The sequence below is a fragment of the Heptranchias perlo genome, chromosome 24 (genome assembly GCF_035084215.1).
Source record: "Heptranchias perlo isolate sHepPer1 chromosome 24, sHepPer1.hap1, whole genome shotgun sequence".
NCBI lineage: Eukaryota > Metazoa > Chordata > Chondrichthyes > Hexanchiformes > Hexanchidae > Heptranchias > Heptranchias perlo.
This window is the reverse complement of record NC_090348.1, coordinates 28972991-28992936: the sequence shown is the minus strand read 5'-3', so window position 1 is coordinate 28992936 and position 19946 is coordinate 28972991. Positions and strand designations below refer to the sequence as shown.

Below are 19946 nucleotides of genomic sequence, written 5' to 3'. Positions count from 1 at the left end.
AACATTGCACTAATTTAAACATTTAATTGTCAAATTTCTAGCTGACACTGAGTTCCTATTCTCTTTGTTTCACCCATTGTTCTCTTGCTTCTCAATAACACAAGCTATTAGCTGTAGAGTAGACTATAGCTGAGACAGTTTTAATTCAGGTCAAGAGTAGTAAAGGAAAGGATGATAATTACTGGTTGGTGCTATTGACATCCTGTACAGGAGGAGAGGATCAGGGAACTTTAAAAAAGGTCAGAATTTCAATTATCCAGATACTGACTAGGAAAGCAGCAGAGCATAAGCTAAAGAGGATTGCATATTTCTAGGGGGGGGGGGGGGCAATGAACTTCTAGCATTGAATTGTCATGTGAGGTTGCTGGAGCTGGCACTCACTGCCAAAACCATCTCCTTTCATGGGCCTGGATCATACCTTTTATGGGCCACCTTCACGGTACCAAAAAGCTGGTTCTTCCTTTGCTGGATTACAGACAGCAACACCTCACCTGAAAAGTTTTAAAATTTGTCTGCTTGTTGCCCTGAAGAAGCACCGGCTTCAGACGTTGCATAAGCAACATTGTTCAAAACACAAAATGGCTGCTTTAGCCTTTTCAGCTGCTGTAACAGTGCTGGATTCCCACCCTCTTCAAGGGTTTGAACTATACAAACTGAACTCCCCAGAGAGGCTGTTACTAGTGCTGGGAGCCTACTATGAATATGTAATAATGGTGCAGTGAGGGAAGTTGGGCTGGATCTTGCCAATATAAAGTTGGCAGGTGGAAGGGCAATTCTAGTTCTTGAGGAAAATCTATCCTCTAATCTTTATTAATAATCATGTATGGTACATCAGGTAGAAATTTGGCTGCAGTTGTACTCTGAGACCAATAGCTAAAGAGTGTGAAGTGCAATTAGCCAGACCGGAATTTACTGTTAGTTGCAACACTCATTCTGGTCACCAACAGAAAGTGATGTAGAGTATGTATGGTACATATATTCAGAGATCTGCTTTCTCGGCTGCTATTTTTCAATAGGAGAGAATATTATTAGAAAGATTCAATGAAGTGCCTAGGAGATCCAGTAGATTCCCTAAATAATTTTTAAATCTAGCTTCACACTGGACTGGACCTCCTGGCGAGTCATGAAGTCCAACAGAGCCTTCCATTCTTGATTTAATCTGTTTTTTCTTTTTTTTGTAGCTGCTTCATATCCATGAGACGTTCCTTGATTTTCACTATAATTGGGAGCTAGTGATTTGGTGTATCTCATTAACACTGTATCTGCTGAGATTTGTCATGCTAGGATCTGAGACAAGTAATAAGTACAGCAATACCTCGATCTTACTGACAGAGCAGGTAATAAACCAAATGTTCGTCTTTTGCTTAAAAAAAGTGAAAACATGAATCCCTTTCTATTGTTCCTGTGTGCTACTTAGCTCCTAGTGTTACATTTGTACACACTTATAGAAGAAAAATGTTGGGTACTCTAGTTTAACTTTGACTTAGTGGCAAAATAATAAGGCTGGATAATGCCAAATCTCCATGTTTGAATATGTTACAGATTATTCTTGTGTAGTTCAAACTGAACTATAAAGAACCATCAACTTGTGTTTAATCAAAGAGTTTAAGATTCTAGAGTCATTAAGAAGCTATTGTGCTGGAAAAAACAAATATTGCGTAAAAGTACTTGAGATACAAGAAAGGTCAAGGATGAAGAAATGTCATTCAGCCCATCAAACCGTATCCCTGTATACCCATCCAACTGCATTTGAATGGCCCTAATGTTTGCTTCAGGTTTTTATATTGGGTGCCATTTTTTTATTACGTTTCTTTTTTACTCTGAGTAAAAACAAAAACTAAACTTTATTCATCATTAGCAATAATCAGACCAGAATTAATATTTTGACTTTTTGCTATAGCCTTGTGACAAAGGCTGTGGGATTTATTACCCAAAATTAATTGAAAGGTTTCACTATATTCTCTAGTGACCTCTGTTAGTACAGTGGTGCATTTGTTTTGAGTACTATTTCAGGCTGTCCTGATGAAATGCAGTTTCCAATGTGATGGGAATTAGGATTAATTAAAGACAAACAATTTTAACGCTTATCTAAAATTCCTTTGGTGTTGCCAGTGGTAAAAACACAGTAATGCCTGTTTGTATTCCTAATTAATTAGTTAATCTGGTTTCCCTGTGCAAATCATTTTGAAATATGTTCTGCAGTCTTCTGTTTTAATGGTGTACATTGACAAACAACATAAGAAACTAACTTCTTTTAAAGTTAAGATGAACATTTACTATATGTGCATGCCTCTGCTATTTTACTAGATTAATTTATACTTGAAGATGGAAAAGAAACCTAACAAAAAAGAAGAACTGAACTTAGTGAACAATGTTTTGAAGCTTGCAACCAAGTTGCTGAAGGTAGACAGTAATAAGATTTAATGGCCTACGTGTCATTTGACTATACCTAGAAGCATGCTAATTTTATTGCAGTGTAAACTGAATGTGGGTACTTTACTAAATGAAATATAATATAGATTTGATATATCCTGGAACTCCCTACCTAACAACATTGTGGGAGTGGCTTCACCACACAGACTGCAGTAGTTCAAGAAGAAGGCCCACCACCACCTTCTCAGGGCAATTAGGGATGGGCAATAAATGCTGGCCAGTGATGCCCACATCCCAAGAATGAATTTTTTTTAAATGGAGAAAACATTGTGAAATTCAATTAAACATGGTCGTTAGTGTATATTTGTTACGACAAAACTGTATTACTGATTTTTATTTTCACCTCATATTAGGAATGTACTCTGAACCATATTTAAAATCCAAATCAAATTGAACTGGAACAATTTAGATTTTTTTTTTCAGATGCTTTGTGGAGGTTGATCTTGTATCAGCCTCCATGAATTTTGCCGCAGGTGGCAGTGCTAAGGGTCTGCCCTCAGACCTCCAATCTGGAAGGCTCCAGAACCTGATGGCACCCTGCCACATTTTGCAAGACCCCGTTTCCTGAGATCACTTCCTCATGCTGAAACTCCTCTACAATGTACTGGAGACAAATGCTTTCCCAGAAATCCTCAAGACAGCCAAAATCATGCTAATACACCACAAAATATGGTAAAGACCCCATCTAGCCATTGTCATAGAGACCCATATCCCCAGATGAAGTGGGCTTCATACATTGCCTACTCTCGAGGGAATACCAGGTGGTTATTCAGTGTGTGTTCACCACTGCAGTAGCACCAGCACTGCTGTTGCTATTCCCCTTAGATGCTGAAAAAGGATAAGACAAGTGGAGTGGAAGATTTCTCCTCATGACGCAGAGACAATGATCTTTAGCTTAGCAAAAAAAATGCCTGGGAAGGGAGACCATGGTCTCCTTACCAACCACCCTGCACAGTAAAAAAAAAAAAGACTGACAGGAGCTCAGAAGCACTCAATTGTCTCTCTAATCCTCTCAACCTAGAGATCCCTTCAAGTGTATTATCTCCCTTTCCCCAATCTGGGGCAGTAGTGAACTCCCAGAAGCACTTGCCACTAGTGGATTCATAGCCTTGCATGAAAAAAGGATCACCATATGAGGTCACCTGTTCCACGAGGGTCAGATTATACACTTTGACCAGCTAATCGACAAATTCCATCTCACGCAGCATGATCAATACCATCAACTCCTGATTCGACACTTCAAGTGCCTAGTAATAATCATGCATGAGCCAACTCTCCAGAACTCTCCCTAGCAGTTGGCGCAATACATGCTTTTAACCAAACGGTGGCACCGAACCTCAGATTTTTGGCACACAATGAAGATAACAGATAATAGAATGTCTGCCAAAAATGCAATACATAATTTAGTTTTTGAGACTTTAGCAGTTAATTTATTAACTTCTACAAATGGTCTGTCTTTAGATTTCTAAGCACTGACATTTGACATAGTTTTTGTTAGATAATATAGATATGTGAAATTAGCATTATAAAGAAAATTGTCCCATAGACTTTTACAACATCTAAAGATGTTTATATATAAATGAAAGGAATGTATGTGTTGTTGCATAGCAAAACCTATGGCCTGTTTATACAGTGAGTAGAATATTAAGAGGATCTTAGATGTTTTACATGAGTCATAGTCACCTATAGAATGTCTGCCAAAAATGTAAAACTTTAAAACTATAATAATGTTGAAAAAACATATGACAATGAACATTGTTAGGAGTACTTGGTTTGAAAGGTTAAAGTTAATTTCTACACTGGATAAATGAAAAAAATAATTTAATCCTTGGTGTTTGCGATTTGCTTTCGGTTTATTAATCCTATATATAATCAATCTCCTGTGGCATTGCACATGGGAGTCTAGGCCAAGTGTAGTGAGGTTAGAGGATGGGTGATAATTGGACTCTGGTATGCAGATATAATTCTGACCCCATTTTAAAGTCATACATTCTGTCTTTATTTTTATATAATACTTTGATTTTATATTGTTATTCATAGTTAAATAGCTAAACATGAGGTAATTTGGGAAGCAGAGCACATTGGAGTTTAGGAGTTTTTTTGCAATATCGACTGAAATGCTTGGAGATATAAAAATGAGGCATTGTAGTGCAACCAATGACTGGAGAGAGTAACTACAGCATGACAAGTTCACATTGGCAGTCCATTATAAATGTGGACATAGGAATTTATAATGTAAAAAACTGGCACAAAAGTGTGACAAAAACATGACGACAACAGGTAGTACGGTTTTGTAGACAGTGCATATAAAAGTAAGATTTTTAATAATCTACATGGTAGACAGAAAATGCCTAAAATAATACAGTCTAGTGAGATTTCTTAATGAACTTCTCCATCAATGCTTTAGATATTTTATGACATTGCTGTGTCTCTCAAAACTCTTTTTTTGTAATGCTACAAATGCATTTTATCTTTAGGAGTTGGATACCCCTTTTAGATTATATGGACTGACAATGAATCCGCTGCTGTACAACATCACCCAGGTTGTGATCCTTTCGGCTGTGTCTGGAGTTATTAGTGACCTGCTGGGCTTTAATCTAAAGGTGAGTTTCATGTATCAGACCAAGACAGAGGAACAATGCAACCATCTTATCTTCTGTTAATGTCATAATTTTTTGTGGTGTAATAAATTAGTGATGAGAATTAGCTGCTGCTCTGGGTTTAATTATGTGGCTTCTTGACGACACTTTTCTGAATGTATATATTTTAACAATCTATTTTGCAATCCATCTATGATTTTTTTTAAAATCAACATTTATTTGGTATAGTTTGCTGAAATATAACAGGTATAGAATAATATGTGCAGTGCACTGCATATATCAACATATGGGCCCTGACTTTCCTCGGACCTTCTGCCGCTGCACCACCGTTTGTCAGCAGTATGGCCATTTCCTGTGAAGAAGTCGTGCAGCAGCAGAAAAGCCGAGTAAATTCAGGGCCATAGTGTGCAATATATGGCTGCCTGCCACACACTAGTGATTGATCTTCATTGACAGATGCCTAGGGCTGGTTACTTGTCCACCCCTTGGTCAGACAATGGTGCATGGTGCTGAGAAACAACTTAATTAACTGGAAAGTATCTGTGTGGTCAGAGTGAGACAAAAATTCTATATCTTGCCATTGTTTTTGAAATGTAAGTAATTTGATTTTAGATAGTTTATCAAATGAATTTCTGTAATGCCACTAATCATTTAAAGTTTTTAACCATATTAAGGATATTTGCCTGTCAAATTAAATTTTAAACTGACAGTGTTCTCATTAGGATTTGCTTTTTATTGAAATAATGAGACACATCTTTGCTTCAGGATGAGACCATTTAGCCTGAAAAACAACAGTTAATGAATGGAATTGTAATCTTACTGGCTGGTATGGAATGGCCAACCACAAAACACAATTCATGTATATGCATAGTTTTTAATCCTTTCACCATTGGCATAGTGTTAAGTTAAAGACTATCTATAATTGTAGGGATCATTCTCACCCATAAAATATTGGGTTGCCAATAGATCATCTTTCATTTGTGCTAAAGACCACTCTAGCTCAGTTTCAACAATCACTTCAGTTTAAAGGCAGTCTCTTTGGGTTCAGATCCACTAGATCCTGAGTCATTGCAGTAAGTGAGTTTTACACTTACCTGTAGTCTGAATCAGTTCATTTACTGAATGGTATCTGGTGAGTTAACAGATGGTGCGAAACGTAGGGCTGTTTCCTTTGAGCACAAAGCAACACTGGACTCTGAGGATCACTTTATTCCAGGCTGATACAAATCCAAATCCATTTCAGCCACTTTTGAATTGGTATCAGAGGTTGGTTATTTTTGCTCTTTACTAGGATTGGAATAAGTAATTCCATAATTTCTACTCAAGAATTTGCTATGAAACAACCATAAATTAGGAACTTAGGAACAGGAGTAGGCCATTCAGCCCCTCATGCCTGCTCCGCCATTTGATAAGATCATGGCTGATCTGTGATCTAGCTCCATATACCTGCCTTTGGCCCATATCCCTTAATACCTTTGGTTGCCAAAAAGCTATCTATCTCACATTTAAATTTAGCAATTGAGCTAGTATCAATTGCCGTTTTGCAGAAGAGAGTTCCAAACTTCGACCACCCTTTGTGTGTAGAAATGTTTTCTAATCTCGCTCCTGAAAGGTCTGGCTCTAATTTTTAGACTTTGCCCCCTACTCCTAGAATCCCCAACCAGTGGAAATAGTTTCTCTCTATCCACCCTATCTGTTCCCCTTAATATCTTATAAACTTTGATCAGATCACCCCTTAACCTTCTAAACTCTAGAGAATACAACCCCAATTTGTGTAATCTCCCCTCGTAACTTAACCCTTGAAGTCCGTGTATAAATTTACAACTGCATTGTAAAGATGGCTATAGAAGCAAGGAAACTGCATTCACAGTAATCATCTGCAGTGTATATCAGTCTATTTTATGGGATTTGCACATGGTGTAAACCAGATGCCAGAGTAACATCCCATTTATACCATCCTAATGCCTCCAATGTCAAGCATGCTAATGGATGAATTTCCATAACTCAATGAAATATATGACTGTGGGGACAAAGCAGTGAATAAAATGGTTTATTCACTGCTTTTGAGTTGCTGCTAATGCTTTGAATTCCACCCCACAATGCCAAAAAAGTCAAACTTGGAACTACACAGAAGTTATGTAGTATAAATGGGCTTTAAGATACTGCAGAAGAATTGGAACTTTGAGGCATAATTACCCCGTACAAATTTAACAAAATAACACACCAGGAAGGAGAGATTAGCAGCAAGAGCAGTTAGAGGAAATTGTGCTATATAAGAAGACAGCTATGATACAAAGTAATTTTAAAAACACTTTTTTTTTCTTTTAAATTATAGCTCTGGAAGATAAAGTCCTGATCAACTGTAAAAGCGATTGCAACAGACCCGCTCGATTGGGAATCACATCCACCCTCGGGACATACTCTTAATGCAGGCGTCTGACACCACAGCTGATTATTCCACTTCTGGCATATCGAAGTGCTTACATCTGCAACATTTGTGCAATTTATATTTTATTTAATCTGTTACGTGTTTCACTTTTTTTGCACTCGTTTTAGTTATCAAACTATTTTGATTTACAAGTATTACTCTGGTCAGTTTTTATTCAGGAAATGTATGTAGCAGGTCAAAGAAAAAACAACAAAGCCTTTTGATATATTCAATTTACAGCAATAAAGCTTTATGCCTGCCATTGTGGAAGGTGTTTTGATAGAAGCAACTTTAAAACTAGCAAGAAATGTATTTATTCAAACAATGGACTGTCATCACAGCTCCTGACTCTGCATCTGCACTTTCTAATGTGACTTTTTTTTTAGTATGGAAGTGAAACCTAGCTCTGAGATCACTAGTAATCTTTTTTGTTTTTTTAATTTAGATAGAGTGGTATGTTTAATAATGATTGAAGTGCATTTTGATGGGTAAAAGAATGTATTATTACAGCTTTAAGGACATATTTGATCTGTTACCTAAAACTAAAAGTGGTACTTTTCATTGTATGCCTTTGGATACATTTAAACCTTATGTTTTCAGTGCAGTATAGAAATGGACAAGTTGTACTAGGTAGACAAAGTAATTGCAGCAATTTCACACTGAACATTTTGTCTGGTAAACAATTCCACACTGATTATGGTTGGTACTTACAATTGACATCAGGGTTTCTTACCAGCAGGGATATAACTGACTGACTGGCATTTACTTTTGAAGGAATAAAGTTACTATGACTGACTGTGCAAAGTTCTCTCTAATTGTGTCTGAAATTTAGCATTTTCTATTTATTTGAATATTGTTCACTTCTTTTATGGCAAGAAGTTTAAATAGGAACCAGTTAATGACTCGTTGAGTATAATCAATATTTTATATTTAATGCAAGTCAAACCTGTTTGGATCTGAAGTCACAAGCACCCAAATACCTTTTCATCTTTCAAAACTGACACACTTTTTGTATAACCTTTGTAAAAATGATTACAACATTCGTCTTTATAAATTTAAGAAAAATTAAGATGTACTGAACCAAAGAACATTTCTACATTTGTGCAACTTGTGGAATAAACACACAAATTCCAGAGCACTGAGTGTAAGACACAGGTTCACACCCCCACTGCCACTGGTCTCATCTGTGCTGTTTATCAAGCTATTGAGTGGAGTTCAGGCATGTCCCTGGGGACAGACATATGTAAGCCTAGGTCACTTGCGCATCACCTAGTGATGGGCTAGGCAGAGCCCAGACAGCAGGATGCCTGTCCATCATCTCCATTGGAATTTGGTATGTGTAGTGCTGAGACTACAAGAGGGGAAGACCAGAAAACTTGGCCCTTATATAATAATTTTACTGTACTTTTAAAAAAAACAAAATAGATGCAGAAAAAGACTGCAACTCCAAGTTATATTATGTATAGACAGCAGGAGACGTGTTCATACACAAAGTTCACACTCATCATTTCTCCCTCGCATCAAATGTGCCTTTATCATAATTTTTCATTGGGATCCAACCATTCTGAAATAATCTAGAATAGACACTTTTTTAAAAACTGGTTATTTTCCTTAATTACAGTAAATCTTAAAGTAGTACTTATATTTAAATTATACTCACTGCATGTTACTTTTAAAACTTAAATATGTTGTATTAATTGCTACTTTTTAAAGTGGAGACACAACATAATCCCTTTTGGAGAGGTTATGGTGCGTGTTCACGTTTGCATTTATATACTGCTTTTAAGGTAGAAAAATGTCCCAAGGTCCTTCAGAGGCCTAATTTTTTTTTAAATGGACACTGAGCCAAAGGAGGAGGGTGACCAAAAGCTTGGTCATAGGGATGACTGTTAAGAATCAGAGCCAGAGGACTTTAGGGAGGGAATTCCAGAGCAGGGGCTCTAGGCAGCTGAAGGCACAGCTGCCATTGGTGGGATGAAAAGGACTGGGGAAATCACAAAAGGCCAGAGGAATGTTAGAGATTAGGAACAGCGAAGGCATAAAGAGATTTAAACACAAGGACAAAAAATTTAAACTTGTGACTTTGGGGGACTGAAAGCTGATATAGGGCAGCAAGAACACTAGTGATGGGTGAGTGGGACTTGATGTGGTGCAGGATATGAGCAGCAGAGTTTTGGATGAGCTGAAGTTAACTAAGTGGAGAATGGGAGGCTGCCCAGGAGAGCATTGGAATATTTGAGTCTGAAGGTGGAGGAAGTTGGTCTTTGTGATAGAGAAGATACGGGGTTTGAAACTCAGCTTGGGGTTGAATAGGATGCCGAGGTTGTGAATAGTCTGGTTCAGCTGAGACAGTGGCCAGGAATGGAATCACGGGCCAGTGTATGGAGTTTGTAGCAGGGGCCAGGGTCGATGACCCGTCTTCCTAATGTTTAATAGGAGGAATTTGTGGCTCATCCAAAACTGGAGGTCAGACAAGCAGTCTGACAGCACAGAGGCAATGGAGGAAATGAGAGAGGTGAGGGAGAGGTAGAGCTGGGTGTCATCAGCAAACATGTGGAAGCTGACTCCCATGTCTTCAGATGATGTCACCAAGGAGCAGTATTGGATGAGGAAGAGGAGGGGGCCAAGGATAGATCCTTGGGGGACTCCAGCGATTATGATGCTGGGGGGCGGCGGGGGGATGAGAAAAGAAGCCATTGCTGGAGATGCTCTTGCTACGATTGGATAAGTGTGGAACTAAGAGGGCAATCCCACAACAGAGGAGAGGTGTTGGAGGAGGATGGTATGGTTGACCATGTGAAAAGCTGCAGAGAGATCATGGATGGATAATGCACCACACTCACAAAGGATTTTATCAACAATTGGTTAGGGCAGCAGAAACCTGATTTGGAGAGATTCAAACGTGGTGTTGTGGGAAAGATGGGTATTTGGGAGGTGACATGTTCAATAGAGGTCGGAGATGGGGAGGTCGTTGGTAAGGACAGAGATGTCGATGGTAGGTTTTCTGAGGATGGGATGGTGGCTTTGAAAGGGAGGGGAGCAGTACCTGAGGTGAGGGAACCATTGATAGTGTCAGCTGGCATAAGGCCAGGCAGAGATGTTGGGTGGTCAATAATTTAGTGGGTATGGGGTCAAGGGAGTAAGAAGTGAGTCTCATGAACATGATTTCCAGGTATGTGGGGAGATGGGAAAGAAACTAGATAGAAATGGGTTCAGGGCTGAGGCAGCTGAAGCCTGGGTGAAGGTTTGGGTCTGTGGGCAAGGTGGGGGAAGCTGCAGTGGCTTCACTAATATCCCTTAGGGAAGGAAAGCTGCTGTCTTAGTCTGGCCTAAATGTGACTTTGACCCCACCCCCACCACCACCGTAGTTAACTCTTAACTGCCCTCTGAAGTGACCTAAACCACTTGGTTGTACCAAACCTTAGAAGTTGGCCCATCACCACCTTCTCGGCAACTGGGGACGGGCAATAAATGCCATCCTTGCCAGTGACACCCATCAATGTCAGTGACAAACAAGTCCATCGGTTTCCCAAAATCAATTCCACCTGCATCATCTCACGAACAAAAAAAGTTTCCTTCTGACCTACATCCCCAACTGACAACTAATTACCCCACAGGTATTGAACAACAACAATTTATATAGCACCTTGAATGTAAAGAAACATCCAAAGGCATTTCACAAATGGGTGTAACGCAAACAGAAGGCAAGTGAGGAAGGAAGAGATCAGGAGGGGTAGCCAAAGTTGAAGAGATGGATTTTGAGAAGGTTTTTTGAAGATGGACAGAGAGGTGCAGAGTCAGAGGTTTAGGGAGGCTCACTGCACAATTACCAAATGAAAATGGGAAACTGTACATGGCCCAGAGATAGCATTTAATCGAGGGCCCTAATCAGACTCTAGAGCAGTGTGCCTGAAATTTGGGTGCCACCAGGTATTTTCCATCACTTTCTTTGATTTTACTCCATTGTGATTCATAGCATCACATTAGGTACAGCACAGGAGGAGGGCCACGCGGCCCATCGTGCCAGTGCTTGCTCTTTGAAAGAACTATCCAATTAATTCCACTCCCCTGCTCTTTCCCCATAGCCTTGTAATATTTTCCCTTCAAGTATTATATGCCCTTTGGAAAGTTACTATTGAATCTGCTTTCACTACCCTTTCAGGCAGTGCAGTCCAGATCATTACAACTCGCTGTGTAATAAAATGTTTCCTTATGTCGCTTCTGGCTCTTTTGCCAATCACCTTAAATCTGTGTCCTCTGGTTACCGACCCTTCTGCCACTGGAAACAGTTTCTCCTTATTTACTCTATCAAAACCGTTCATGATCTTGAATACCTCTATCAAATCGCCCCTTCACCTTCTCTGTTCTAAGAGAACAACTCCAGCTTCTCCAGTCTCTCCACATAACTGGTCCCTCATCCCTGGTACCATTCTAGTAAATCTCTTCTGCACCCTCTCTAAGGCCTTGACATCCTTCCTAAAGTGTGGTGCCCAGAATTGAACACAATACTCCAGCTGAGGCCTAACCAGTGCTTTATAAAGGTTTAGCATAACTTCTGGCTTTTGTGCCTATTTATAAAGGCAAGGATCCCTTATGCCTTACGCCTTTTTAACAGCCTTCTCACCTTGTCCTGCTACCTTCAATGACTTGTGTATGTACACCCCCCAGGTATCTCTGTTCCTAAATCCCCTTTAAAATTGTACCATTTATTTTTTAATGTCTGTCCTTTGTCTTCCTACCAAAATGCATCACTTCCCACTTCTCTGCGTTAAATTTCATCTACCATGTGTCTGCCCATTTCACCAGTCTGTCTATGTCTTCCTGAAGTCTGTTACTATCCTCCACATTGTTTACTACATTCATGAGTTTCGTGTCAGCTGCAAATTTTGAAATTATACCCTATACCCAAGTCCAGGTTATCAATATATATCAGAGCAGTGGTCCTAATACTGACCCTTGGGGAACACCACTGTATACTTCCCTCCAGTATGAAAAACAACTGTTCGCCACTACTCTCTGCTTTCTAACCCCTCGCCAATTTTGCATCCACGCTGCCACTGTCCCTGTAATCCTATGGGCTATAATTTAGCTAACAAATCTATTATGTGGTACTTTATCAAATGCCTTTTGAAAGTCCACATCCAGAATATCAATCGCACTACTCCCATTAACTCTCTCCATTACTTCATCAAACAACTCAATCAAGTTAGTCAAACATGATTTTCCTTTAACAAATCCGTGCTCACTTTCATTTATTAGCCCATAGTCTTCTAAGTGCCAAACCGATGTTAGCCCTGTATTTTGCCGGGTTTATCCCTTTCCCCTTTTTTGAATAGGGGTGTAACATTTGCAATCCTCCAGTCCTCCGGCACCATCTTCATATCTCCGAAACTCTGAGCTCGAGCAGTTGGCGGCACTTCCTGCACGTGGTTTTCTAGGACACACAAAGTGTTCTGGAGTTCCCATATGGCACAGGATGTGCATGCGATGGGCCCCAGCTGTCCTACCATGTTAGTTAAAATTATTTTATGTTTAGCTTTAAGGCACTTTACTGTTTATCTGACACTGAAACACTAACCACTAAAAAACACTAACCAACCATTGAAGATGCGAACCACTAAGAACACTAAGCCTAAAAACACTAACCAATGAACTAAATACTTACTGACTTATCCTCGGCGCTCCTCCTTGCCTTGTTTTGATTCTTCATTCAGCTCCCTTTATCCTCCGCTCAGTCTCAGCCTATAGTTCTTTGGTTTAAATCACTTAGCACCTCCTTCCCCCTCTGCGCCTAATTCCCACTGAATTCCCAGTTGAAAGTCCTCAGTTGAAGGGCTAAATTTAGCTGGTAGAAAATATTTTTCTGCTTCTTGTCACATCATTTTTTAAATACCTTGTACCATACTACATTGTTGCTCCCATGAGATTTCATTGCTTCCATTGATTCAGTTTAAAAAGACATTGTATTGTGGCTTTTCACAACTTTGCATTTTGTTTTGCACATTGCCAGCTCTTGGGTATAATTTATTTGGGGGCAGTGTTAAAAGTCTTGGGGCTGTGGCTCTGCTAATTGGCAATATTATAACAAGATTTTCGTGTACAAGCATAGCACATGGTTTTACCCAGAACTAATCAAGCTATTCTTATGGTGGGAAGGGGATGCATATTCCCAACAAAGAATGAAGAAGATATTACAAGGTTTCTAGTTTCTTTTTGTCCGTTTTCCTGTGTAATAGACAGAACAGCACTTAGAACACTGCCTTGTGAAAACCCTTGTTTAAGGAAGCAGAAAGTGTCAGGATTAGCACTGGCAGTTGTACCTTTCACCCTATGTGGAGGAACGGGAGATGTGCGAGTTTGATATAGGTGTTTAACCCATGATTAAACAAATGTTAAAGGCAAAAAGTAGATAACAACAAAAAAGAAATTGAGTAAATTGGACATCAGGTGGAACATAAGAACATAAGAAATAGGAGCAGGAGTAGGCCAATCGGCCCCTCGAGCCTGCTCCGCCATTCAATAAGATCATGGCTGATCTGATCCTAACCTCAAATCTAAATTCATGTCCAATTTCCTGCCCGCTCCCCGTAACCCCTAATTCCCTTTACTTCTAGGAAACTGTCTATTTCTGTTTTAAATTTATTTAAAACAGAAGGTTTATTGGATCATGTTATTGTTCAATGGACAGTCCTGGACCTGTTCATCTGAACCTCCCAGTACAACAACTTGCTTTTATATAGTGCCGTTAACATTGTAACACACCACAAGGAACTTCACAGAAGCGAAATCAGACAAAAATGGACAGTGAGCCAAAGAAGGAAACATTAAGAAGTTGGTAACTTAAGCTGACAGAAGTAAACTTGTAAAGTGCTTCATATATGTTTCAATAACTCCTGTTTTGAGCACAATGAGTGTATTACGGACAGTATAACAATGCAGAAAAGCACACACATGCAAGGTTAGCTTAGCCAGGATGAGAAGACGATGACCAAAGAAAGGCCACAGCTAGAGACAGTGACCGATTGTTGGTGTTCTAGAAAGAAAAAAAAAGGTTTGCATTTAAATAGCACTTTGTACATTTCCAGGAGGTTCCGAAGCACTTCAGAGCCAACAAATTTTTTTTTTGAAGTCTAGTCACTCTTTTGCAGGCAAGTTCAGGCAGTTTGCATGGAGCAAGGTCCCATAAACATCAATGAAATGAATGACCAGTTAATATGTTTTAGTGATGTTGGTTGAGGGATGAATGCTGGCCAGGAGATTGGGAGAACTCCCTGCTCTTCTTTGGATCTTTTACATCCATCTGAACAGATAGACAGAGGCTCGGTTAATATCGCATCTGAAAGACGGCAGCTCCAACAGTGCAACACTCCTTCAGTGCTAACCTGTAGTCTAGATTTCGTGCTCAAGGTTCTGGTGTGGGATTTGAACTCATAACCTTCTGCTTCAGAAGTGACAGTGTTACCACTAAACCAAGCTGACACAGCAGAACATCACAGAGGAAGTCAAACAGCAAGGATTAAATTAGAGGAAGGAATCAAACAGCACTACAAAGCTGGCCAACACACACACATACTTATATTTGACGATCCGGATTCTTTCCCCTCAGTCTGGTTCAGTAAAAACTGAAGTCGAATACATTTTAAAGTTCAGCACAACTTTAATAGCAGGGTTCTTAGTCTGCAGCATTGATTTGGACTCCTGATAGAGTCCCTCTATGCTGGCAGAGCAAGAACAAAAACATACAGAAATCCACACGTTTTTATACAAATCAATAGGGTTGGAACATACTTAACGAGGGTCAACACCAATCATAAGCCGGGCACAGGTTGCCATGCGAGGTTACATTATTTCCGGCCAATCATAAATCGTCCATGTGCTGATCATGTTGCTGTTAGACATCAAAGGGGATACTTCCTCACCTTCCAACTTGGAATGTTCTTCCCTGTTCCTTCTGTTCCTTATCTCCCAACCTGGAATGTCTTTCAACTTTGGCTAAGCTCGTTACCTATATTGATCTGCCATAAACATGGAGACATTCAGACCAGTCCTTGAATCACATCAAAGACTCTACATTGCTAAGACCATGCAAACCTGCTGACTACGCAAACATATGGCCCAGCAGGAGGCCAGGCCACCTGTACCAATCTCGGTTACTAACTAATTAACCCTTTCTAACCATTTTGCATTCTGCTTCTTTGCCACGTAGGCATTTTAATATTTTACCGAAAACTGACCACGTAGGGATTCTCATTCCCCCCTTTTATCATTTTATGATAACCAATTATTACGGTGCTCACTGGTTCTGCAGGTTCTGCAGTGCAGCAACATTTAAGTAAGCAATAAACTATAAGAATTATAACAATGAATATGACTAGCCCTTGAACTAGAGAAGTCCCAATGGAACACAGACATGTTTCATCAATACGCCTTTGTACTTTTATCTGTTCTCAGGAACAGACTCCTTCTAAACATCTCTCAAGTAAGTTACGAATGTCCTTGGTCAGCTAAACCTATTCATGTTAGTTTGAAAAGGCTAACATAGTCAAATATCCTATGGTGCTTTATATTTTGTTTCCAGCCTAACTAGACTGAATGGTACCTTTCAGACCATTTTACACCTGTGAATTGGTGCCCTCCCCATTATATCCCTTAATCCAAATTCTCCCTACAATATCCCGTTAGATGCTGTACCTCATCTTAACCAGGTTCCCTTCGTGTTGGCCACCAGTCCGGGTGGAAGAGAGGCAGAGCATCTGATAATCCTATCAAACTATAATTGTCTTCCCTTTTACATGCACCTTACCCCAGCGGGTGCTACTCCCGGTACCATTAAGATGTGTTCTTAGTTGAAATCACAGAGACAATGGGGACATTCTCACCCAGGCTCTGTTTTACTATCTTTGCCAAACCCTTCATCCTCTGCTTACATTTATTACATGCAATGAAAATCAAGAAGCACATTACAACAAACTGCACTACGACTAATACATATGAAATTAATCTAATCCAAGGATGGATCTGTATATTCAGTCCCAAATTCCAGAGGTCATTTCACCAGGTGGTGACTTTAATTTGGTCAATGTCATGCTTAATGTTGTTATTGTCCTGTTGTAGGTTATAATAAACCTTCTGGGAGAGGCGTATCTCCATTCGCAATGCTTTCAAGTATTTAGGCAACAGGGGTGTCAGATACCCAAATGTGTCCTGATATTCTTTTAAGTCCTTTCTGACATTCTCAGAAACTTGTACGGTGGTGAGGTTATGCCGGTGTATCTCTACCAGTTCCTCGGGTCCAATCCGAACCAGGACTTCAGAAATGGAGTAGAATTCTGGACTTAAAATATCACAAGTTAGATTGGCATATTTAAACGTTTTCAAATTAGTTGTAACACAGTATTCGCCCTCTCCGGCATATGCCACTTAAGTGGGTTTTAGATCCGCCTCTAGGACCTCCATGGTACAGTTAATATCCCGATTGGTACCAGTATTATTAAACCCACACTGTGCTTCTAGGCTGTGTCCAACACTATGTGGACACACAGTGACAGCATGTCTAGTAACACATCCCTCTAATTTTGTTCCAGCCAATCAGCTTAAATCTACGTCCTCTAGTTCTTGAACCCTCTGCTAGGGGAAACAGGTACTTCCTGTCTACTTTATCTGGGCCCCTCATAATTTTGTAATTTTGTATCCATCATACGGATATCTTCTAAATATTGTTTCTCCCAATTTTATTGTTAACTAATGGGAACCTAACCCTGAATTTTGGAAATCCAAATTACTGTGTCCCTCTTTACTTTAATTTCAGTCCTTTTGATTGATACCAGTGTTTCCTGACTGTTTCATTAATTAGTTGGTTTCTCTATGGACCATGTGTCAGTGCCTTGTTTAAATGGATTTCTCACTTGCCTGGACCACATTAACCATTTTCCTGTTGTGCTGTTGTCAAGTAACTGAGCCTGTCTGAGACTCATTCTTCAATGTATCTTCTTCATGTATATCCGCATACTAGCAGCATCTCATAGGAATGAGCTTAGTGTTCTTGGATATTAACTTTCTGCTGGCCAGTCTCTTCTTCCTCATGGTATTTCCGAACATTTTCCATGGCACACATCATATGTCCTGTAGGATTCAGTCCTGTAAAAGCAACTGGTTTGTTTAAAGAGTGGTTGCAATAGCTCACCAGGCCATAGGCCTTTGTAATCATGTTCTTCATCCTGATCTCCGTTTCAGATGATGGCAACATACAGTTGTATCTTTTATGTCCACTGTAGCCACTCTTAGGTTTTCAGGTTATCTTATCAAAAAGATCAGGGGTGTCTAGAGTGCTTATCTCCCCCTGCATGGTCCCGATGTCAGGGTAGTGGCCAGGCTTTTGAGTGTAGTTTTCTCATTATTCATTATAGGCAAGGACACAAATATCTCCACGAGAAAGCTATCAATTTACTATTCTCAACAACACTTTCCTGACTTCCACTAGATTGTATATTTATGCCAGATTGATTTTTTATCATGCCCAATTCAATGACTTTAGAGAAATTCCCATATCTCCCCACCTCGAGCATTCTGTCTCGGAAGACAACAAATAGGTTAAAACAAAACAAATCAAAATGTTTTCAAAAGAAGAGAATCAGGTTGATATCACCACGCTGTGACATTTGGTATCCGCTGATGTCTGCAGCTAAAGTCTTAAATCTTTAACACCACTGGATCGTTTCCTGCACCAAATTTCTCCAGCAAAGGTTGCACCGTAACTTTGTAACTACTCTTGGTAATCCTGCACCATCAACACTCACGTGGTCCAAAAAAAAAACCAGGGTCACCTGTTTTAAAAGAAACACAGAAAATCCATTGCGGCTCTTCTTGAGAGCCCAAGTGATTAATTTGTCAAATCTTCATTTATTTATCCAAAGGAATAATCCCTATACCCAAAACAAATTTAGAAAACAAAACAGGAGAGAGAAATTGCCTAGTCTCTCTCTCTCTGAAGCACGCAGCCTGTCTGAAATAAACACCGTCTCTCCCACATACAGATGTACGCAGGGCTGCAGACTGGAATTTCTAACTCCAAGTCCTAATCTCTGTGTTTTCAAGATGTAACCACATTAAGCAGATATCATTAGCAGCCGCCTGCTAAGATACGTTATATTCCTCTTTCATTAATTTATTAATGGTTTGGGCATGTGTTTCTAGCACTGTAGCTATCCTTTGCAAATATATGGTCAGCATTTGATCCTCAGACAATTCCTTATCTGTATTTTCATTTATCTTTTAATATATCTTTAATGCGAGACCCTAAATCTCTGACCTTTTGATCTAATGTTGTCAAATCAATGGTGTTAACAACGGAGGCAAAGGCAGTTGCTGTATCACTTATCACAGATCTTTACGTCTCCATATTTGCCTATCTCATTTTACGATGTCCACCTTCATTCCATGTCGCTCTTTGTTTTAACACTTGAGTTAGGAGGTGTTGATCTAATTGTTGAGTTTTCTTAGCATTCTCAATGCGAGTTATATAATTTGTCAGGGAAGGTCTCCCCTCTTTGGTCAGATCTTGTATTCTACTATTAATTTCAAATAAAATTGAATAGCCCCAGAACTTGTCAAAACTTCCTTATCATACTGTGGCAGGGTAAAACTGATAGGTGTTTAGTACCCTGTGTCAGTACATAGCTCAAGTAATGGACTTCCAATTGTCTAACCTATGCTTCCTTTTCATATGATTTGTTTTACATTCCTTTCTTATCAATTTTTCACTGTAGCGTGAAAACTTATATCTCAGTCAATTGTAGCCTTTGGCATTTCCGAGTGATTGGGACAATTTTACTAATATAACCTATACCAATTGTTACCTCATGTTCACCTGTGTAATGGTTAGCCTCAGACAGTTCTCAACCGACTGGGTCATTTCTATCTGTTTGAACTGCTCTTGGCATGACAGTCTGGCTTCTTGGGATGGAAGGGGTTAATATTAACTTGCTCTTGTGGTAGGAGTAACTTGATCCTTCTCCCTTTTGAGATTAAGTTCCCACCTTCAAAATTTCTCTTCACACAGGTTTGACTGATTTTTTTACTTCTCACATTTGTGGATTGCTTTATACTATATTTTTGCACACTATTTTTTCACATACTTTTAGTGGATGTGATTATAATCAACGCTCCGAGCTGTTCCAGCTTTCCGACTTTTCCTATCACAGTGATACCAGATAGTTTTTTTAATCTATCCCGTTAATTTTTAACCTCTTTTTAAACCACAGCCAATCACAAAATAAACATTCAAAATGCCAATTTTTTGAAGATCCCATGTCTGGAATTTAACATGCCCACACTTTATAAGAACCAGAATTTAATAGGTCACTTAACCTCAATAACTCCAATTTTAATTCGGCAGTATCAGAATTAAACACACGACAAGACAGATACATTACACAAAGGAAGAAAACACGCAAGACACAGTAAGAAGGGGGCGTGGCCCACAACAC

General features: G+C 39.4%; 1 protein-coding gene across 5 annotated transcripts in view; it reads left to right on the top strand.

The window, feature by feature from the left end:
* The window catches only part of LOC137341644 (protein PHTF2-like), an 82377-nt gene extending 74112 nt beyond the window's left edge, over positions 1-8265 (top strand). For all 5 annotated transcript variants that reach the window (XM_068004972.1, XM_068004971.1, XM_068004968.1 and 2 more), the window contains 4 exons: positions 1182-1337; positions 2308-2403; positions 4911-5036; positions 7369-8265. In XM_068004972.1, the coding sequence (XP_067861073.1) occupies positions 1182-1337; positions 2308-2403; positions 4911-5036; positions 7369-7389 (399 nt within the window). In that variant the 3' untranslated portion in view covers positions 7390-8265. The remainder of the gene's footprint in view (positions 1-1181; positions 1338-2307; positions 2404-4910; positions 5037-7368) is intronic.
* The last annotated feature ends 11681 nt before the right edge of the window (positions 8266-19946 follow it).